A 23,675-nucleotide genomic window follows, 5' to 3' on the forward strand; every position below is an offset into this window, starting at 1 on the left:
CTTTATGTATGCATAGAATCTGCTGTTAAGTCTGAATTATACATTAGCCAATGAATAATGCATCAGTGCCATTCCTTAATGATTACTTGCCAGGCATCGAATGGTAATATTTGCTGATAAATCTCCCCATTGATCTAGCCTGTGTTTAACCAGGCTTGTAGAGATGATGTTTGCTCCATTTTGTGTTCAGGGAGAGTTTTTTGTGAAGGATGTAATCAAAAGCAAGATAATAGTTTTTTTTTTTTTTTTTTTTAAATAAGCTGTCTTTTGAAAATGACAAATGAACCCCAAGGAATTAAAGCAAAATGGATACAATTTGAGCACAGTTTTCAATTCGCCCATTTTCTCTAACATCTCAGTAAGGTTGGTGTGTTTACACGCTGGCCGCTCTTCATGGCTGCTCTAAGGATGAGTTGTTTATCCTTGGACCTCGACAGATCAATGTCCAATTACAGTTCTGTCTTTGTTGGCTTGTAGCCCTTACACGAAATAGTATGTTTGTTGAAAGTACAGATAGTCTAGACAATGTCTGGTGAGCTGGTAATTTAGCCCACACTTGGTAAAGGTTTTCTTTTGATATGTGTCTTTATTAGCACTAGTCAGAAGACACGCACCCGACACATTAACAGCACATTATCAGTATAATGGTGCAAGTCTAGCTATGTCTTAGCCTTGAAGCACAGCCCGTTACTGTGTAGATGTATTGCTTGTCCACGCAATGAGAAAATATTGACTTGTTGTCACTCACTCATTTGATTAGTTTTGTGAGTGATTCTGCTTTTCATTTGTCACCGTGGCAACGTAAATGGGAAAACACAGCAACGGGGCTCTTTCTATTCGGTAATGAACCACTCGAGCGTTGCAGACTATCACATCTGGAAAACCTCTCTCTAAGCAGGAATGAATGTCTTTATCACTCACAGTGTATCATTGGCACTTGTCAGCTCAGCGAGAATCCACAAAAAGCCAACATTTGACAGCTCTCCCACTGCAGAATGTGCAGCTGCGTGGGAAGGATGTACTCCAACAATTCCACTTAGATTTTACAGCTTAGTTGAGTGAGATTTATCCGTATATTTACAGTGTTGGCGAGTTACTCCATTTTCTTTTGTCTGTAATAAGAGCGGCTTACAGCAGTCTGCTGCTGTGTGTGAGCCAGGTCAGAACGAGAGCACCTTACATTTAACCCAGCTGGATTCATCAGTGGCCTTGTTCTTCCAAAAATAATGAGGTAGACAGTAAGGGCTGCCCCAGGCTGCATGTAGGGAGATCATCTCTCTGAACCGGCAAATCATTCCTGTTTTCTATGCTAAAAAGACAGGCTAATGACTATTCTTGATGTGTGCGAGTGCTTTAAATTAACTAGCTTTAATTCACAGAAAGATCTAATGGGCTTGATTGTCAAGCTGAGTCGAGGCAGTCGGTGAGAGACTAGCGCCCGGGCGGGGGTAGTGTAATTGTTTTTTCTGGCAGTAGTTCTCTCTGGAAGGGATGACTGCACAATCCAGATATGTAAACCAGAAGAAACTGAAAGGCAATATGCTGATACCTTGTCTGTTTCCTCTTGATCAACCTTGCCTTTGAGATGAAATTCCTTAGCTTTGCCCAAACGCTCTTTTTGATTCTGCTCGACAGTAATGGTTGCTTTAGAAACCTGTGTATGCTCAATTAAGCATTTCAAACATGTAAATCATATATGGAAAATGGAGATCATTAACTGTGACGGCGCTCCGTAAAACAAAGAGAGGGAGAGTTTAAGACAACAGATGCTCAAAGGGTTTGAATCTGTTTATTGGAGCATGACACTTATTTAGTGCAGCGGAGAATCTCAATGCGCTCATTGTAGACAATGATGCTGTGTCTTGCCAATGCCCTGCCAGTCATCCGTCTCCAGAGGCATTTGCAATATTCATTTAATGGTTTTTTTGCATTCATCCAATCCCCACATTTCTTTGTTTGCTCGAGCCTGGTGTCATTTTTTCAGAATCATGTTGCTTGTTTGCCTGCACAAGACAGCTTGTAATGTTTATCAGGCTGTTGCACAGTACACTTCCACCTCTTATGTTTCATTACAAAAAAAGCCGCTAAGCCCTGCGCCAGTGAAAGAGGAAGGTTGCTATGATAAAGTGAGCTGACTCTATTGGCCTGATAAAGATCAACTTAAGACCCACCAGGAAGCAGTTCAGTTTGCAAACACACGGTTTTCGGGGTTAGTGTTTGAGTCAGCGCCGGGGCAAGAATGGACATCTGTCTCCTAGTGATCTATAACGCCCACAATCCCTCCCACAGTGTCGGCTTTGGCACTCAAGCAGTACACCGGTTGCTGTAGTACACCCAGCAGCCACCCACAACAGTGGCTTATCTCACTAGCATAACAAACACCGGCCTAACAAAGAGAATAGAAAGCAATAGGACACACTGCAACAGAGGACTTTAAGAGCGTCGCACCATCATAACTCCACTTCAAAATGGAGGCCTTTGTTCTGAGATTGTTGGAGAGGACATCATAGCAAGGTAGCAGCACATCTTTTCATCCTCAAACACACTCGCTCCCACTCAGTCTGCTGTCGGTGAAGGAGATCCTCCGCCTGATAGGGCTTCAGAGAAAGGTATTCCTCAGGGACGGTCGCTGAGAGATTTCTAGAGCCCCGCCATGCGCTGATTAAAGGAACACTTGTAGATAATCTTTTTTTAAATAGGGTCTTTTATTGCTACAGTGGTGAAGACAGGCGGTCTACTGGACAGAAACAAGCCCCCAGATTTCGATTTTTTTTAATGATTATCACCTTGGTATGATCGACAACTCTGCTAAGATAAATATTTAATGACAGGGCGGCTGAAATAGAGCTGTTACTGACTGCTGGTGAGAAATGGAGCTTCTATTTAGAGCCCATACTGTTCCATAAAGTCATGGCATTGGTAGACAGCCCAAGGTTATTAGTGTGGTATGAGAGTAGTGTGTGTTTGTGGTGTGTCTGTGGGCTGCTGAAGAGTTCTCACTCACTTTTCTTGCTGCAGTGATATGAGCCAGAGAAATGCACTCAGTGTGTTACTGAGCATTCACTCATGAATCCTTGATGGATTACCGGTGTGTGTGTGTGTGTGTGTGAGAAAGACGGCTAATGCACATCGCCAATTCTATTGAGGCGCACTTCACTATTTCCACAAGTGAAACAGCTGTATATTTTGCCCTTCACTACCTTAGTTTCGCTCTGTTTCATATCACATGCTCCCTGCCCTCTGGGTTCTTGTTTGATGTCATTCATGTCATGCAAAATTGATTGCGAAGGCTTGCATCAATGCTTGCCGCAATGAAGTTATCACAGTGTTAAGACAGATTTCCCTACATTGATTCTTCTAACCTCACATTGGAGTGAATGCACCCTTTAAATAGATGTCTGCCTTGAATTTTTGGCTTGGATTATGAAGTGAAGCCTACATTAAGACACAAATGTTACCGCACAGCTCATTTAAACACTGATCTTGGCTCCGCGTGATTCATCCTGTTTACTCATTACATGATCGCTATGGCGAAAGCAATTACTTTCAGCTTTCAAGTACCTTGCTTTCGGTCACACTGCGGCTCTTATTCATTTCACCGGAGCTCCCAAGGCTCCGTGGTTTCCAATCAGACCAGTGACTGGCGTGCACTAACATCTTGCCTCTTTGTGTAGGAAATAGGTGGGTAAACACAGCATAGTCCTTGAAGCACTTCCCATCGCTGCTATTGGATTACTGGCTTTCTCTCTGGGTCTCATCTGCTCAGATGAGTGCCAAGATCAATGGAGCTCTTAGTGCAAAGCTAATTCGATCAGGACTGGCTTTGCTACTGCTGATCAGAGATTATTTTTTTATACGTGAAACAAAAACTTAATCAAGTCGAGCCCATGTCCGATAGCCTGTATTTTCAGCCACTCCAACTCCCATAGACATCAATTAGGAGGCATTTCATATTCATTATTGAATTGTTGAGTTTGCCTGCTGAGAAGAGGTGTGGACATGGAAGTAGTGAACTGCTGCGTGAAGTGATCCGGACAGTTTTGCTGAGAGTAGCAGGACTGCTGGCTTTTTTCTCTCCAGCAGAGCAACTAGTATCATAAATAAGCGAAGAGTATTTATTTTGTTTAGAGGGATGAGGTGTCTCAGGCTTTGACGATGAGCAGAGACAAAAGGGTTGAAGGGCATATTGACCCTCTTGTTCTGGAAAGCGGAAAAGCAGACTCTTCGGTGCCCCCTGTTCCCCATTAATTATTGTTTGATGCAAATAAGGGAGGGGGGGGGGGGATGGGGCATGTTATGAAACATAATTATTCATTGCAGCATTTCCCCTCGACGAGCCTTGTTCCCCCTCCCCTTGTGCTCGGTGAGGACGCTGCCAGAGCTGTCAGTTGAGTACAGCAGGATGTCCCCTCAGCCTTTTAAGGAGGGGACAGGAGGGAGCAGGGTGAAGGGCGCCATTTGCCCGAGTGATATATGAGGAGAGACAGCAATATATGTGAGGAGCTGCTGAAAGAAAGATAGAAGGTCAAGGCACATTACACTCCAGCCATTTATTGGTTGAGCACATAGTCTGACCTGCACTGCAAATACAGTTGCTCAGCAGCAGATTTTGTGTTGTTTATATATGTATGTGTATGCTTGTAAGTGTGCGTGTCAATGGCCAACACAGTTTAGATTGACACGTGTGTACACTTGGATGAATGCTGTACTGTAGTGAATATGCTCAGTGGCTTTTTATAAGCCTGCAGATGCAGTGGGAAGCTATTTTAACAAGGCTGTAGCTCCACAAAGGTGTCCTCCTAGATTTCCACTAAGCGACTGCGATGGCAGAAGCACCCGAGGCTGATTTCCTATGCACGAGCACAGCATATGGTGTGCTTAAACACAATGCAAGCAGGGGATTAGTTAACAATTGTGTCTCATAACGTCGTGGTAATTGAGTGCAGTTACTCCGGCGCTATAAATGTATTTCTTCTTTGTTTTTTTCATTCTTAAAATCATTTATTTTATATCTTCTATATTTAAAAAGTGAGTGTTATTGACATAGACAGGCCTAAATTGTATTTTCATTGTTATTAATGGCCCAGTGATGAGAGGTGAAGTCGGAGAGGCTGCCATGGTCAAAGCCTAACATTAACATTCCAGGAATATCTGAGGCTTATTCACAGCAGCTCAGCCTCACAGCCGACTGCGTTCACCTTCACTTTAAAACCAGGCACCAGGCCTTTAGAGTCAGCTACGTTGTGTCGGGCAGCATTTTTAATGTGCTACTTTTGTCACACAGAGGAACAATTGCAATGTGTAATCCGATATATTGCAGTTGGAATGTGTTTGTAAAGATTACAAATATGCAGCTTGTGTTTGCTTAAGGCAAAGCTCACTATCAGTCAGGGATCAAGTCTCCATTTCACACATGAACAGGCAGAGTTAATCTGTGGATCACTACAGTACACTGCGTCATTTCCAGCCTCTATTCTCCTTTTTTTCCTAAAAGCTTATTGTTTTAGACCCCTGCTGCTAATGGAACATAGTTACCCTTTGTAGTTGTTGTGTATTTTTAAGGTAAGACCTAAGCATTTGCTTGTGGTCCAGGTAATAAACCATGCAGGTCCGACACTTTAAAATGAATTGTGTGCATTTCTAGCCTACGTGTGTGTTGGTGTGTGGCACTAAAATGCCACTGCTGCTGTAAGAGGCCCAGTCCCAGTCACTGCATGTTTTATGAGCTGTCCTCAGAGGATATGGGAGCTCTGAGCTCAGATCCTGCTTGTTCCAGCAGCGTTTTCATCACTCCCGGCCACTTCCCCCTAGCTGTTTTTTTTCTCTCTTTTTGATGAGGGAGAGGAAACGCATCCAGAATAAGGCAATATTTACAACACAGACCTGTCTGTAGCTGTAGCGTGGCTAGTTGCATGGAGGCCCTACAGACTCATGATTCATTATACACCCCCCCCCCCTACACACTGCAGAGGGTGCTTCCCCTCTGCCTAGGATCACTGGCCTGCACGACTGAGATGGTGGATGACAGGGCTGAACGCTACACTGAATATTCCACTCTCCTCGTCACCTCCACCGCCGACTGCTTTCTTTTTCCTTGAACAAACACATCTCCAACCGGTTCACTGACGCCGTCTATTTACAGTGCTCACACATGGACTCGTGGGTTATAGCTCTGCTTGCTAGAATGCGGAAATTAGCATGGAGGGTAACAAACAAAAGAGGAGGTAAAATCCTTTGTGTTTATTTTTGCTACGGCAGTTAATCGTGGTTGGTCGGGTTTCTTGTTTGTGTTTTGATGAGAGGCGTTTGCATATCAAATAATAGCCCTTCCTAATTAGAGGTAATACCATCCTTTGGTATCTCGAGGTGGAGGTGTTTTTTGGCTCGCATCATTATAAGACATTGAATAGAGGGAGTCCCCCCCCCCTCCTCCCCGTCCTTATCCACCCCGACCATCTGCTCGAGAACAGGGAAGAGTTTGCCACCACATAGCTAAATAATTAAGGCGGAAAAATGGTTTTGTGTGCTGACCTAATGGCTTTGTTTTTGGTAAATGTTCTTGAAGACATCCTTCAGTGCCCCTGCCTGCCTGTGCTGTCAGTCTGAAACCTCAGAGCTGTCTTATCCGTCACTCTCATCTATTTATGTTGTTTTTTTCCCTCTGTGCTGGAACGTCACTCTGTGGCATAGTGATTAGAGGAGCTGGAGGATATAGAGCAGCCATATGAACACATTTCCTCCTTACCCACGCTCATTTAGACTACCAGTTGGAGTCGAACTGACTGATAGGATCGTTAAGCTGATAGGCAGAGCTTGGAAGAAGAGTGGGGATGTTTGATTGCAGAATATCAGTGCAAGTGGTGCATGATTGAGTGCTCAAATACTTAAATCTCAAGAGTCCTTTCACTCCAACATAGGACAAAATCACTGTTGCTTCCCCCCCCCCCCCCCCCTTTCCCAGTAAATCTTTTAACTATACACATCTGATTGAGAAAATATCATGCAACTCAATTTCCCCTCCCTCTTTCACAGCTCTGCTCCATTTTATAGAGATAAATGCACAAAGAAACATATATGATACAGATATTTAAGTGCAAGTCAGGCCTGAATGTGTCCCTAGTGCATATTTATATCTCTCCTGACCCCAGCTTTACCTCTGAGTACATTTCCATTACAACAGGATAATTCACCAAAAAATTGAATTGTCAGTGCCTCTCGGGAGGTAAAAGACACTAGAAATCCTTTCAAATCAGACACTTTATTCACACCGCAAAATAGGCAGCCCACAAATCTACAGGCAAACTCAATTAATAGCCACCTCCATGATAGCGCTGTCTGCCGCCACATACCTCACATTCTGCTGCCTCTCTTATCAATGACACATTGGGAGAGGTCCTTTACTGGCCGGCTCACAATTACATTTCTCAGGAGTGGCTCGTCCAAAGGAAAAGGGAAGGTTGACAATAGACAACCCTGGCATTTCCCTCAGGAGCCGTGTCTAAACATGATGCCCGGTGAAGCAGTCAGAGCTGCTGAAATGGCCTTCAGCTTCCTCCTGCCAGACTGAGAGGGACTGCGTCTTCAAGTAGCTGGTATTAGGCTGCGAAATGAAGTCCTGCTCACAGACCCTGTAGATAATGGACACCTTGGGTTGTGGAGGGGCCCCCTCAGGGCCATTTGGAGCTCTCAGAGAGAGCACACAAACGGGGACTAGAGGAGGATTTAGCTTTCCTTTAGAGATGGAGGGAAGGCTTAAAGCCTGTGGAGCACTGAGTCTGATCCTCGTGTCTGTGGTTGAAAGTATCTGTGGACTGGACAGAGAATATGTTCGACTTATTGGTATCCTGTTATATTGAAGAAAGAAGCTATTCTCTGCCCAGGGAGATTTTGTATATTGTCCTTATGTTTCTAGACAGCGATAGTTTATTGTTGCACCCGGTGTCATTGTGCATGAGAATCTGTTCTCGTGCAGCCGAGCTATTCCTTTTACCATGGTAGTCTCTAGGCAGGTTTAAATGTTGATGTTGGAAAGCCCCAAGCAATCTTTTCTCGAGCGTGGCTTTTACCTACTAAACTAACCCCGGATGCAGACTAAAAATAGATGCTTTGTGAGCACAGCTTTAGCAGAGGGAAAAAAGATTTAGTTACTCATCAGTGAATTGAAAAACAAGTGGAGCAGACAATTGTCTTTGCCCCGCCAATGTGAACTAAAACAGAGATGGCCTCGGAGAATAGAGTAGGCCATGATTGCGGCAGGTAAGACAAAGCAGGCAGCGTGCAGAGACCACAGAGAATCCCTCGTGAAGTGGCCTACCCCTCGCCTCCAGCTGAGCCTTTCACTGTGCTGTTGTTTCTGAGGGGCTGGGATGGCAGCTTGGATTAGATCGTACTGGAGTAATGGATTGGAGCTGATGAAAACCTGCTGCAGCTCCACATCACCACAGCTAGGATCTGTGCACTGCTGAAGATCTGGCTGGTTTATTCGGATCAATTTGAGTTGCCCTCATTGTTAATAACCCTGGTATATTCATGCTAACATTGTTCTCCTCTAATCTGCATTCAGGCGAGAATTTCATTCAATCCTTTTGCAAAGCCCACCCTAAATCCTTGCCAATCACATTTTACTACTTCATAATTCTCCAATTGAATATGCCACGAATGACTTCTTTAGTGACTCTCCCTAAACCAATTGGATCGCTGGGTGGGTGGCATTGTTGTTCAAATCTATTTTGCATTTAAATGTAGACATTTCTATATGTTTAATATAATGCTTTATGAAATAATGTCCAATATGTGCACATTTACAATCCAAGATAATCAATTACAAAGATTTGGCAGGATACAAATAAAAAAACACTACGGCTCTATAGGTACTGAAGCAAAGCGTGTTCATTTGGATGTTAATCCTTGGACAGGTTTTGATTAAAACTCCAGCGATGAGCTTGGATGTGGGTAAATGTGGGAGTGATTGGAATGAATAAAACATAGCTTTTCAAAAGGCTGTTTGGAAAATGAAGAGAGAGCAAAAAAAAAAATCGCTGTGTTTAGCCACAGAAAGCTGCTGTGTGGCCATTGTGGGGGATGATGTGTTAATCGAGCCACAAACTGTGTGGTTTTTCAGGCCAGAGGTCTCATTTCAACAGCCTTGGAAAAGAGAAATGTATTGGCGCAGGGTCCTGCTGGCTGCTAGTCCTTGACTCCATTGCACTAATGTAAATTGTGGATTAGGGTGACGTTGCCTGAGACCCCCTGAACCCCTCTCCAGCCACTGCCCCCTCCTTCTCTTTTCCATTAAGACAGCTGGTATCTTTCAAAGGGTCCTGGCCCAGTGATTGATGTGTAATAGCTCCAAACCTCACCTGCCCCCTCGCAGCGTTATTCATCGGCCCGGCAGCCAGCGCTGCTTTCTACTAAGCACTTTGTTTCCCCGGCTGTGGGTGGAGAGCCTTCCCCCTCGCTTTCTCTCTCTGTCTCACTTTCTCTTTTCTTCCCCGTCAGCCATCAATACATTATGACTTTTCATTGCCACAGTGTTACCACTTCACTTCACACTGAGTCACTCCTTTTTACTCACGCAGTTTGTTTTTGCAACTTGCTCTTTTATCTGCATCAGACGACAGCTACTGATGTGCAACAAATTAACCACAGACACTGGGACATAATGTTAATTGACTAGTAAAAGACAATTAAGAGCGAGCGCATGTCCGTGTGAGGAATTTTGTAAGTACAATCATGTTAACGTCAGCAAGGTAATTGGATATACAGACTTTGTAATGAGGCAGTTGTGTAAAGTGTATCCAGATGCAAACTAATAGCACCTAGATTGTAAAGATACTTATGGAGGCTTTTAGCAGTCCACAACATCAAAGGAAAGCGGGGCCAGCCCTCCATCCGCAGCAGTTCAGGGTCCTCGTTGCTCTCGCTGGAAGAGGCTTATGTTACTGATTAGAGGGAAGAAGAGGTGCTTAGCTCATACACAGATTCTGGCAGCTCCCAGGATTAGAACTGTGCTATCAAATGTTACCTTCATCAATGTTTTCATGTTCCTCACACCTCCCAGGCATGCTGCTGGATATGGACACAGGAGGGGGCACAGTATGTATTTTGGCACACCAATGGAGGTGTATATCCGACCATGTGCGCGCCCTTACACAATGCATGAAAACTCTCGAGCCCTCACGTCCACGGTGTGTACTAATGTGTGTGTGTGTGTGTGTATATGCCGGCAGCCCAGTGGTCGCCGTGGTAACTCATCATTAGGTGATTAATGGGGCTGTGACGAGGCTGCGGTTTAATCAGGCCCGGTGTTTGTGTTGAAGCCGACGACAAGAGCAGCTGCCCTGTCAGTTGGTGTCTGCTCACGAGATGACAGCACCCGCTGCTGAGGAGCGCTGTAGTCAAACGCCCTTCATTGTGTGTGGATACGTGTGTCTGTGTGTGTGCCAACATCCTTTCTTCTACCTTTTTTCTTTCCCTCTATCATTACACATTTTGTCAGTCCTCTCAATAAATGCACTGATGTGTCATTTTCACTCAAAGTCTGCTACCTGGCTCAATTACCCCCCCCCTCCCCCCGTTTTTTCACTCTCCAACCCGGCTATCACCACCATGGTAACGTAGTGCTGATTGCCTGGTCTGATCCCTCTGGGGGCTGTAATAACTATTTCTAGTTAATTTGTTGCGGTGGGGGTGGAGGGGTAAACACTGGCAGTAAATGAGAAGCCTCCCTTGTAGGCACAGTGTGATTGGGCAGTGTGGAGCAGAAGGCGTGCTGTTTTTCCGACTTCACTGTTTATGGAGGATTTCATTACGGCGTGAGAGAGAGCAGTAGCTGGGTTCCTTTTTTCTTACGATAGCTGAAAATGGCAGCAGACCGGCCGTGGTAAATGACTGACTCAGCCTCTCCCCTCTCCCTTTCCTTACCCAGCGGACTGCTGTGTTCTTCCCTCCAGAGCTGTCACTTTATATTAACACAGTGGTGACTGTCAGCCAGGGAGGAGGGTGGTGTGGGGTTCAGTCCAGTAAGCCAGAGTACACATACACACACACACACACAGACGTGCACAGATGAGTAAAAATTGAGCCTGGTGTCATCACAGATGGTCTGCAGAGAAGCTAGCCAGTTAACTCCGTCATTGAGTTTTATGCTGCGTCTCCCGTGGCATTGCAAACGACAAGCAGAGTCTTGTGCGAAAAGCCCCTCGACACATTATCTCTGAGGAATTCTATTGGCTGCCAGCCTCATCCTCAATGCAGCACTAGCTCTTTATGCTTATTCACTTACGACTTCCCTTAAGCCTATTGTGTTTACAGCGCTTGTCGTTGTGGTTTTTCTCACTCTCTCTTTTTTTTTTTTTTTTTTTTTTACAATTTCTACCCTTTAATAAATCTGTTTTACTGCCTCTCTGGAAGAATTGAAGTCTGTTTGAGCAGGAAGCTCAGAGATGCTGTTCTTTGATAAAGCTACTCAGTGCTCTCCAGAGTATACATGATTGTTGAGGGGAGTGCCAACAATCACTGTGATGTTGAGAAGAGTCAGCACAGCTGCCTGATCTCTGGGAACTAATCTTGTATTTCTCACCCACAAAAAATATCCTCCAGCACAAAACAACCATTTCTACTTGTAGCTTATTAACTGTAAGGATAGTGGTTTTTGACATGGGTATATGCTAATTGTCCTTTTTTCTCTTGTCCACAGCTTTTCTGAAACACTGGGGTTGTTGGTGTGGCCAAATTTTCCCTGGATTTGACTGGTAAATTCAGAAGACTGAAGCCCAGGCTCACAGTCTACCTTTCACGGAGGCCCAGCCGTGAGAGGACTGAGGAAGGCACGTGGCGGATCATGACGGCCGACAAAGAGAAGGAGAGAGAGAAAGAGCGGGACAGAGATAGAGACAGGGATAGGGACAAGAGAGAGTCTGGTAAGTCTCGCCGGCTGGACGCCGACCGTGAGAGCGAGAGCTCCAGGCCCCGACGCAGCTGTACGCTGGAAGGCGGGGCCAAGAACTATGCAGAGAGCGACCACAGTGAGGATGAGGACAACGAAAATGGCACCCCAGGTGGAGTGAACGGCATGGGCGAGGAGGCCGGCAAGAAAGGCAAGAAGAAGACGCCTAAAAAGAAATCACGCTACGAGCGCACAGAGAACGGAGAAATCACCTCCTTCATCACAGAAGACGATGTTGTTTACAGACCCGGAGGTAAGTCCTCGCCATGGCTAATGTAATGTGTCCACTTATCTGCAATTATCCCAGTTTACTGATAGTCAACTTCTTAACATCCCATTCACTATATCGAACTTTGTTATACCTAAGAATTCAATTAATGTTCTTAAATCTCAGTTGCAATACGCTGCAGAGTTATCGCAGATTCTCCAGAGTAGCAGCTCTCTACCAGCAGAAGCTCTCCCTCAGGCTAGAGGCCAATGCATCATACAATCAATTTCAAGTTGACCCAGTCTCTGCTTTGTCTTAGCCTAAGTCAATAAAGCAAAGTGGTGCTTCACTAGATGATGTGATAGTGACGACAGCCATGATCATGATTTCATCCAAGCACCATCTGACTCACTGAAAGAATGCTTCTCTGGGGCAAAAATGTACTCTAGTTTCCTGTAGAGATGTTTAAACTGCAGTGCAGTGTCTTTATTATGTCTGATGCAAAAAAGGGGGCCAACCTTTTCCGCAGCTGTAAACATAGCCTCTCTTTCACCTACTGTTTAAAAAAATGCTTATATTAGCGAGGGGAATGTCAACACTCACTGCCAGGAGTATGTCAGGATATCTATTCATGTGTGTGTAGACGGTTCTCGCTGCTACCACCTTGCAACTTAATTATTGCCGCCATCATAGCCTTTTCGTTTATCTAGCAGCTAGCAAAAGGTCAAGTAGCAGGGGGCGGCCCACATTGCTTTGGTACTTAATAGGAAGATGTAGGAAATTACAGCCAGTGTGTGAGGTGATTTTCTTCTCCACCTAGCTACCCATACACACAAAGATTCAGCCCTGCTTTTTCTTTTCAACAACTAAAGGGACAATTTGGAGTGGGTGCAGTGAAACAGCGAGACCCCCCCCACCCCACACTCGCCTTCTAGCTGCGTAATCTTGTCGGCTAAATTATCTCTGCTCTGGTATCAGTGGAGGTCCTCAAGCAAGCAGTCACACTGAACCCAAGTGTTGTTGTTGCTCACTCGCTATTTCTGTAACTCTCTGCAACTGACTGCATTCAAGCATTTTCTTGCACCGCATTTCATGTTTAATAGAGAGAGCACCGGCGCTTTGTCTCATACTTAACCATGCGGAGAGGAGGGAGTAGAGAGAGGGGGTTATAAAAAAAAACGGAGGCAGTCAGTCACATCAATGAAACATTCAAAAGGCATATAAACAAAGTCAAGCGTCTCAGTGGATTAGCCCTGCCGAATATTTATATTTCCACATCCAAGCACAAAGTACTGACAGTGTGTGGTTGATGGGTAATATTTATGTTTCATGTCTTCTCCTTCAATTAGTTAGACAGGCCTAAAGCAGCCGAGTGCCACAGCCTGCCCCCGCCACAAAGACTGGAGCTGCTATTAGATTGGTTTGGATTAGGGATGAGCCAGGATTGGGTAGTGGGTGGCCCCATCGTCAGTACACTAGTTTGTAATTTACCTCCTATTGTCAACGCCGAAGATCCTCCACCTCAGCCACTGACCTCCTGCTGTCTCCTCTGTTCATTGTTCAAGTGATAAGCTGTGTGTGTGCATGTGTGCGTGTGCATGTGTGCGTGTGCAGTGCCTGTTTTCCTCCTCCTGCTTGGTCAGTGCTAGCAGCCTTCTTGCAATCAGATTTGATGTGTGCAGCTTAGGCAGGCACAAAGCCTGCAATGGATTATGCTTTACTAAATGTTAAATCGCTTTATAGCCGTCGAGTGACACACAATATGTAAAACTAACCACCCCTGGAGAGGGATTTGCACCACCCCAGACAGGGGGGAGAGGGAAGAAGTCAGTAATGATAAGCGATGCAGAAAAGGAAAGAAAATGTGAACCAAAATACTGTTTGGATTGCTTTTGTGTCAGGGAGTTTTGAAAACATACAGGCCCATGTCATTACAAAAGAAATAACAGGTCGGCTGGTATCGAAAAAGGTCTGCACACTCCCAATCTCCAGCCACCTTCCAATCTCTCTGCTCAGCCTTTCTATCCCTTGAAGATGGCTTCAGGCGGCTTAGTGCACATCGATTGGAGGAGGAAGGCTGGAAGGAGACGTGCAATCAGCCAATAGCTAGACCTGCAGCTAACTGTAGCTCTGCTGCTGTTATGAGAGGATGGAGGAGTGTGTCTGGGGTGGTGTCCAGCGGACTCTGTCCCGGGACACTGGTACGGCCGGGTGCTGAGGTGAACAACCTGATGCGGGGGAAACAGACATGCCTAATCGATGTTTCCCCTGTGGCTGAGCTCTCTCCACTTCCCCAGGACCGGCCAGGCACCTCCAGAGCCTGTTCTCTGCACTCGCCCCCCCACCCCATATTATAGATCCCCTCTCTGGAGATTATACACACTGCCATGGGAGGATCAATATGAGACACCCTAGGAGCAAAGAGACACACAAAAAACGTGTCGGTACGAACACATACATGGTACTCTGATAACCAGTATTTCTGCACATTCAACAGTATAAATGCTCCCACAAACGCATTCACAGCGTGCTTATGACAGTCACAGACACGCTTCATATCGATAACAAGCACACTCCTTCAACACACACAGGCTCAGTCCAGCACGCACAGCACTAAACACATTGCTCATCCCTTCTCTCCACTGCAGCAGGACTCTGCCTGGCTCTGCAGGCGGCTGGTTGCCATAGCATGTCTCCTTCCTTCCTAACTGACTGGCTGGCTGCTCTGTTTAAAATGGAGAGAGCTAATGGAAACCACCTGCCCCCCCCACCCCCCACTCCTTCTGCCCCTTTACCTCGCTTTTATGTCACACAACACTACTGCCTCAGCCGGCCCACTTAGTTTCAGGGAGATAAAGACTTGATTGCATTCAGTAATTTCTTCTTTGAAAGTGATAGGTTAGTGTAGTGCAGTGTATTATACAGAGCTAGTCTGAGAAAAACACCTTGTGTGTATGAGTGTTGGGGGAGCAGTTGATGTGGACAGCTGGCGCTTCTTTCCGCAGCCACCACAGAACCCTGGGGAGTGTGTGTATATGTCTGTGTGTGTGTGTGTGTGTTTGTGTGTCACTGTACGCTCACAGTGCAGCAGGAGTATGTCTGTCACACATGTAGAGCTAGATAACCAGCCCCCCTCTCCTCCTCCTTTTCCTCTAACTCAGGACCGACTGTTGGCAGTCACACAAACCTGCCATGTTCTTTGTGTATTTTCTTTTTTCTCTCTTTAATATATGTCGGCTGTAATTTTCCTCACGTCGTATATAATGATTATCGCCATTACTGCTTATTTGGATAGGCGGGGAAATTCAGACGCTTGGGACAAAGGGTTGGGGGAGTATTTCTTCAAAGGATCAGTTCATCCTGAAATGTAAAATGCGTATTCTTCCTCTTACCTGTAGTGCTCTTTATCAATCTAGTTTGTTTTGGTGTAAGTTGCAGAGTATGAGGCGTAGAGATATCTCATTGAATATAATGAAACTAGACGTCACATGACTTGAGGTGCAAAAACTACATTTGAAAAAGATGAATGTATTTCTCCAAACCCAGTTGTTACGATAAGCAACACACCTTCTTTTAAACAGTACTCATGTAAGAATTGTTTTTATTCTACCAAACTACATCTTCCAATATAAATTGTTCTACAAGCTTTATAATACAATACAGGGTGTCCGCGGGGTCTTAAAAAGTATTAAAAGTTGATAAATCAATTTAGCGAAAATGAAGGCTATTAAAAAGTATTAAACGGCATTTTCCAAGGTATTACATTTTGTAGCTGGTTTTCAATAAGTATATAAATTGTCCAAAGAGGTTGTATTCTGAAGTGTGCCTGAATGTAATCATTGCGTAGGAGTGTAGTGTGATTCTGTGTAGTTTATTTATGGCATCCCGTTGGATTTGACGTCATCTGAACAGGACATCGCACGCTCACTGCTTGATAGCGCGCGAAGGTCCGTTCACGCCGGTTGTTAAACAACATCGTTATGGGGAAATGCAAGTTTGCGTCCAAATGGTTGGAAGATAAGGAGGAAGGACAGTCAATACTGTATATAGTAAATGTGAGGTAAAATGTACCTCACAATGTAAGCGGTTAAAACTCAAAGTGGCGATGAGGTCTTCAAATGTATGGAAAGGGTCTTAAAAAAAGGTCTTAAAAGGTATTACATTTGACTTCAGGATTCCTGCTTATACCCTGCAATAGCATTTTGAAGTGTCTCGCTTTACCAGGACAGCCAGCGTAGGGGCTTAGCTGACTGACCTATTCTCTGCTGTTGCTCTAGAACCAAACCTTTAGATATTGTTACATTATGCCATTTGGAGCACAATGACCTTTACCTTTTAAACGTGAATTATAATGAATGTACCCTAGAATTGAAACCTCAAAAGGGCCTTTTTTCAGATGGATGTTCTATTCAGAGTAAAATAAAACCATTTCATGGGAACACAACCCATTTGAATTCTGCTTTCAGTACAGATCCTCTTGAGAAGCCTGTCAAATGTTCAGTATGTGTTGGATCGATTATTCAAGAAGAGCCAAGACACCGTAGGCTGGAGCTCAATTAGCATTGCACATCAAGTGTGCTAAAAAGGCTAGCTATGTTTTCAGTCAAGCTAACAATTGGTAAAAGCCCTTGGAGTCATCTTATATTAAGAAATAGCAGTGTGAATCTGTAGCATGTCGCTAACTGAAGCGATCTATTTTTAAAAGCCCTCTCTGCTCTCTCATCTCTCCATACGCTGGAGACTCTGGGAAAAGGGCTTTTTAGTGAAATCCAACCACCTGCCGACTGCTAAATGAGAAAGCGTGGGCTAGCCGAGAGGCGGAAGAGGGGGGGGATTGTCAAAGAGCCTCTGTTCTCCCTTAGGAGCTCAGTCAGCTGTAGGCCTGCCCTATTGTAGAGAGCTGATGCTATCGCTTGCCAGGTATTTCCCTCTTGCTTTTCCAGTGTGAAGAAGCGAGAGTTGTTGGGCTTGTGGCTGAGGAGAGAGGAAGGAAAGTTGGGAAAGAATCAAAGTGTCCGTGTGCCTCAAGGCCTTGTCTGCCTGTCACGCTCCCCCACTGGGACCGGCCCAGCAGGAAGTGGCACAAGGCAGCCTTGGTCATCAGCCGGTCTCCCTCCCAGAGCTGCTGCTGGATCAGTAATAACACCAGTCTCCCTCTTTGGTCCATGCTCTCTGTATCTTGGCCCTCTAGTCCCCTCACACCCCTGTGGTTCCATTATTGCATTCCTTGTGCTATTTAATTTTAGGATCAGTACACTCAAGGGGGTAGCTCTGCTAAAGCCTTGCACTTCTTCACCGTGTGTGTGTGCGCTCTGCAAGTTTGAGCCTAGCACCCCTTTTTTTAACAATGCAGGTGCGTCCTGCCTCATGGCTAACAGTAACCACCTGCAGGCCCGGCTTAAACAAGCTGATCTCATCCCACAGCACCAACCACCCGCCCAACCACTGTTTACAAAATATTGGCATTTACAACCGTGTTCAGAATGTGACTCTTCCATTGTTGCTCGCCTCGTTAAAAAAAAAAGCCAGGCTGATATTATCTAAGAACTCCCCCTCCCCTCCGCTGAAACGCTGCAGCAAATTAAACAGCATCTTATTTAGCTTGATACAGAGAGTAGGACACGGCTCTTTTGCTGAGGCTAGGTGTGTTTTAGATTAGGCATGCTTGGCAGCCATGAGAGAATGGCTGGCTGAACAAAGGGCTACAGCTGAGAAAATTGCTGTGTGTGTGTGTCATGAGGGTACAACAATGAATATTCTGTCGTCTGAACTCAGCAGTGACAATGTAATTGGAGAAACAGTGACCGCCAGGATCAGGTGTCAGTGCCACTGGCATCACGATTATCTCCCCGTGTCAAAGTATTGAACTTTCTCTGCTCTCGATCTGTCTGGGTGGTGGCAGTGGATCGTGGGGTGGAGAAGAAGTTAACAGCTGCAGAGGGAGTGAGAGCACTCTACTACAAAGGCCCCGCTGTGGTCCTCCCTCCTACAGCGAAGGCTACATCCATCCAACGAGCACACACTTCAACCCCAAAGAAAACTGCCCATCCCCCCGCGTAGACCCCCGCCACAGCCAAACCTCTCGTCCCTCCCCTTTTCCACTTCTTCTCCACTTGAGCGAGGAGACCCACTTCCAAATGCACAAAATGGCAGGAATGTCTAACAAGCAAGGCAGACCCCCGGAGGAACCCTGTGGCCCGCTTCGACAAGCCCCCCCCCCCCCTCCACCCTCACCCCGCCAAACCTCCCTGAGCTCCGTAGCCTCCTTTTCGTTGGAACGGCTGAGTCTGGTGCATTAAGTGGGTTTTAACTTTCACATTCACAGAGATTCACGTCGTTTTCAGAGAAATGCCCTTGAGGTAGTCGACTTTTTAGTGCCCAGAATGAATTCAAAATGTGCTCTTGACGTTCGAAGAATAGACTTGCGTGCTGTCTGTGAATGATTAAACTAGATCCCTCTCTCGCTTTTTTCCCACCAACCTATCTTTTTCACTCTCGCAGTCGACTCTTTATGCCTGGTGGTGCGCTCTGGGGTGCAGACACAGAGATCTGGCCCCTCTAAATGAATGTGCCGACGAGGTGAAGGGACACTAAACCCTAATTCCTTCGATTTGACTCCTCCGAAACATGTCATCTCATTTAGATTAGTCTCTTTTGTTCTCGGCCCTCCCCCTCTCCCTCTTATTGCTCCCTCCTCCTCTATCCGCTTCTCTCCGTCTCTCTTAACACACACACCACGCCACTGTGTTGCTCAAAGATCACACAATAGCACTGATGGATATTTTCATTCATGTTATCTTGTAAATGACTTCCAGGGATGGTGTAGAGGAGGGAGGAAAAGGAGGGAGAGGGTAAAGCGAGAACAGGGCAGTAGTGAGAGAGATATAATGCGTCACTCAGAGCCAGCAAGGGCGATAAACCCCCCCCTCCCCTTGGAACAGCTCATTCAGCCCACAGCAGATAACAAGCCCACCCTGGGGTTACACACACACACACACACGCACACGCACACACACACGCTCTCAAAAACACGCTCTCAAAAACAAAGGCCATGATCTCACAGACGCACTCGTTCACACAGCAGCCCCTCTACAAATGGTATCTTGGGTGTCAGAGCCATTTAATATCTTTGCTACCCCTCTTTTCCTCTGCAAGCGGTAAGATAAACCACAGCCAGATCGATAACTCTGTTGACACAAACAAATAAATAACAGATGATGGCACTGTCAGTCACTGAAAAAAGCTTGGCTGCTCATCTTTTGTTAGGGAAAGTGGAGCCGAGTGTTTGTGCAAGGAACAGCTCAGCATTTGTGTGGGTGAAATGAGCACAGGCACGTTTGTGTTGTCAGTGCAAATGTTACCTATGGTAGCTTTTTTGAGACAAAGCTTAAGATAGTATCTGTGTTTATGGCCTTTTGTGTGTGTGTTTGTTAATGTGAGCGAGAGTGCTTCGCTCTGCTGCACCAACAACAGGCCAAACCAGTAGTCAAGGAGCTTGGTGCAATGCTTCCATCTGTAAGCAAGGTCAATGTGTGTTGTACATTTCAATCAATTAAGTGTCGGTGGCTTTCAAATGCTTTTCCTGTCAAACAAACAAGAACTGTCCTTGACAGATTATTATTTAAACTAAAAAACATCTTTATTTTTCTCTTTGTTTGATCACGCCTGGTTTTGTCTTTCAGCTAAAAGCAAAAGGTGAACGGGAGACTATTATGCTAATTTGCCTTTTGTGGATTCAAATCTCTTTTTCTCTAATAATTCTAACCCTTGGCTGTTTCTTGAAAGTACTGTGGCAGGCTTAGCTGTAACCATTAGCCGTGTCCCCCACCCCCCCGTCTCTTTCTTCTCCACAGAAGTGGCTGTGTGTTTTTGTCCTCTGCAGCGTGAATGTTTTTGTTAAGGGGATGAGGGTTCGCGACCTGGCCATACCACCAGTCACATTCAATTTAGCAGCACAGCCGGCCAGGGCCACCTCCTCTCACACAATGTGAGCAGGCTGCTTTAACACTTGGGAGGGTTATGTCATTTGGCAACATTTTAAAAACCTGAGGTGAATTCTTTTTTTTGGGTCTCATTGCTAAGCTAACTCAAATGTTGCTGAACATGTACCGTATAGCTGCGATGACAGGAGATGTCATTTTGTAGGAGGGGGGCGGGGTTAAAGCCAGTATTACTCACTGGTGTATACAAAGTGGAACAATAACATAGTTCCCCTTGGGTGTAATGTTTGCTTTGGAAAGGCAACCTTGTAGCGCTCCAAAAGTCCTTAATCCTATTACTCACATTCCAATTGAATTTGACTCGAGGAGAAAAGTGTCTTTTCAGCAGAGGTAATGGCAACCAAAATCATCTATTACTGACTCTATGTGGAAGCTTTGGGAAGTGTGAACATCTTCTTTCAAGCTAACCTATTTTCCCTTTTTCTCTCCCTTGCAGATTGTGTGTACATTGAAAGTCGCCGGCCCAACACTCCCTATTTCATTTGTAGCATTCAGGATTTCAAGCTGGTGAGTACATCTTCACTTCCTGTGTGTCCGGTTTTATGACCTTGTGTCCTTGAACTGGCCTCAGTTTCACCACTAATCTGCTCACCCATCCGTGTCACAAGCTGCAAAACAAACAACTGCTGTTCCTAGTGAGCAAAAATGCCAGAAGATATCAGGGCTCCAATGTGGCGTGCACTGTAATAAGGAGATTCTGGTGCGCACATTTTTGTTTCACTGTTGTAGAATGATTAGAATAAAAATCATAGTGAAATGTAATTTATAATCAGTTTGTGTCCGGAGGTTTTTTCTTTTAACGGGTTGTGTGGAAAGAAATCCCTCTGAGAATCAGGCTTGAATATTAAGCACCTTTGCGATCCACTGGCAGTGTAATAATGCCTGTAATGGAAGTAAAGATGTTTGTCGATGCACTTAATTGATTTAACGAAAGACACCGTCACCAGATTTTAATTGATTTATTTTACAACCTAATGTGCCCAAATTGCCTCTTTTGCTGAATAAAGAAAGTTATTCGTTTTTAATTTGCTACAGAGGATGGCTTATTCATCAGGCTCAGTCATTTTAGTGAAGTGGCTCTTTGTTTCCTCTGCAATAGGACACCTAACATGTATCATACACACACGCAGACAGACAAATTGATTTTCCCACACTGCGTTTTCAATGTTTGCTAAAGGGGAAGTTGCATTTGAGGTCAGCCGACAGATTTGCCTTTGTTCATGCTGATGAAAAAGGATGTAACTGAAATGCGGTGACATCCTGCCTGCTATAGAAAACATGAATATCTCACAGCTACCTGCAAGCCATTCAGACTATCTTAGATCAATATATAATCTTGAAATGCTATATTATCAAACTGGGTGATTTTACATGTCGAATACAAATTGTTTGCTCCATATTGGATTTCCACAGAGGTCAGTGGAACCATACAAGTGTTTCTTTTGGCGGAGTGAATTTTCCATCTAGGGTTCACCAAATGTTAACCTACCGGTGAGGCATTAAATTGATTGTTTTTAATTGATGCTTTGTAAGGTTTCCAGCTGCCATGCATGCGGAACACATTTTGCTGCAGGTTGGCAGTAATGTGGCTGCCATTTAATGTGCAAAGACTTTTGGAATAAAGACTGGATATGTTGCCAAATGAAGCCACAACCCTGCTGGGGCGAGCATTTTCTGTCTTTTAACAGATTGGTTGTCGAAGCAGAGTGCAGAGGGCCCTGTGAGGGGGCGGCCGGGCCCCAGGGGGCCAAAGTAATGGTTTCCAACAGCCAGGGTGATGATGGGAGGTCAGCTCCGAGGCCACACACACACACCACTTTGGGAAAAGGTGGAGTAGTCTATGTGTATATATATATATATATATATATATATGTGTGTGTGTGTGTGCATTTTAGGTAGGTGTTTTAAAGGCTTTAGTTTCATGTGTGCAGGGCAGTGGCTGTGTGTAAAGGGGTTTTAAGGTGAGCGTGAGGCCCTGCAGAGGGGAGGACAGCCAGGCCCCACAGCAGCAGGGCTTTAATCGGAGTGCTGCTACAGAGTGCTGAAGACGGCAGGAACCCCTCCTTGTGTTCCTGCCGCACATGCGCATACACACATTCACACAAAAAGCCCACGCACCTGCACCTTGATTAAGAGTGCCAGGAGAGGTCTGGGGCAGACAGAGGCAATTGTCCAGGGAGGGAGAGAGAATACAAGCTGACCCCTCTCTCTCTTTCTCCGTCAGCGTCTCTCGCTTTTTATTGCTCCCCCCCATCCATCTGTAATTAATGAACAGCCATCTGCATGCCTGTATGTGTTTGAGCAGACTGTACCCTTGTCCCCCTATGTTAAAACAACAAGCCCCGCTGGCTCTCTAAACAAGTACAGTGTTTTCTAAATGAGCTCACTCTGTCGCTGGGACACACATCATAAAAAGATTGTCACTACGGCAGCTACAATTCACCTCAAGCTCTATTTACTAGACCAGTGCTAAATCCTCTTTTAGGGTGATAGCTTATAGGTTGTATTTGAACACGTTGGTATAAACTGACCAACCTTCATCTAGAGGGGCACAGACTTCATACTGTGGGAGGGAAAACATTGTCACCCCCTCATTCCACTTCTTTGTGGCACATAATGGTCAGTGTAATTTCCTTCTCTTGCCACAATATATTGAAAAGGAGAGACAACAGGCAACTTGAGATCCGTGTAAGTGAACCACGCATTAGACGTCAACTCACTCTCTTTATTTCCCATCCTCTCAGCTCTGTCTCCAACCCCCGCTTTTTTCCTGCTGCACGAATTATCGATCAACCCCCACTCTGTGTGGGGAAACAGGCCTCTGGAGGCGCAGCACAGGGGGACGACATTTCATTGGTCCTGAACCAAACAACCTCATCAATATTGCCCATCTCGCACCCTTCTCCCTTTTTCCTGTCTCTCTCTCTCCTCCCTCAGTCTTTAGGCTGTAACCGTCTCACTCGTGTACATTATCTAATGACCTGTGAATCCAATTAGTGGTGTGTAGAAATCCTGAATGCAGCCATCAATCTCTCCTGCGTTGTGAGGAACAAGAATTGAAGCCTGCCGTTCTGAGTCTCTCTATCTTTCTTTCTCTGGATTTTGATTATTAGACTGTTCTTGTGGCTTATACGAGTGCTTTATTGTTGCTCCTGGAAACAGACACACACACAGCCCAGTCATTCAGCATTAATGCAATGATTAAAGGAAATCCATTCTGTAGCATTATTGGGGTCATTTTTAACAATTTCACATCAATTCCCCTAGTTTGTTTAATCAACAGTGTCAACTGTGGTGCCCGCAGTAACCTCTGTGACATATTGATCCAGCCATATAGATTTCAAGCTTGTGTGTTTCTCCTAAAATGTCTGCCCAGATACGGAGCTGACCAGTCGGAGGCCATTTTATCCATTAGATATCTAACAAAATCATAAATGGTAGAAACACAATGAAAAGAAGCCAATCTATTATTAATTGTCTTCCATGTTTAGATCATGGAAAAAAGCGAAGATGTAATAAA

The 23,675-nt window shown here is 45.2% G+C and overlaps 1 protein-coding gene across 4 annotated transcripts in view; it reads left to right on the forward strand.

Annotated features, from left to right (window-relative positions):
* Positions 1 to 23,675, forward strand: part of rerea (arginine-glutamic acid dipeptide (RE) repeats a) — a 121,710-nt gene that overhangs the window by 39,745 nt on the left and 58,290 nt on the right. For all 4 annotated transcript variants that reach the window (XM_034144811.1, XM_034144812.1, XM_034144813.1 and 1 more), the window contains 2 exons: positions 11,699 to 12,200; positions 20,592 to 20,662. In XM_034144811.1, coding sequence (XP_034000702.1) covers positions 11,843 to 12,200; positions 20,592 to 20,662 — 429 coding nt within the window. In that variant the 5' untranslated portion in view covers positions 11,699 to 11,842. The remainder of the gene's footprint in view (positions 1 to 11,698; positions 12,201 to 20,591; positions 20,663 to 23,675) is intronic.

This window comes from Trematomus bernacchii, unplaced genomic scaffold, assembly GCF_902827165.1.
Source record: "Trematomus bernacchii unplaced genomic scaffold, fTreBer1.1, whole genome shotgun sequence".
In the NCBI taxonomy this organism is placed as follows: domain Eukaryota; kingdom Metazoa; phylum Chordata; class Actinopteri; order Perciformes; family Nototheniidae; genus Trematomus; species Trematomus bernacchii.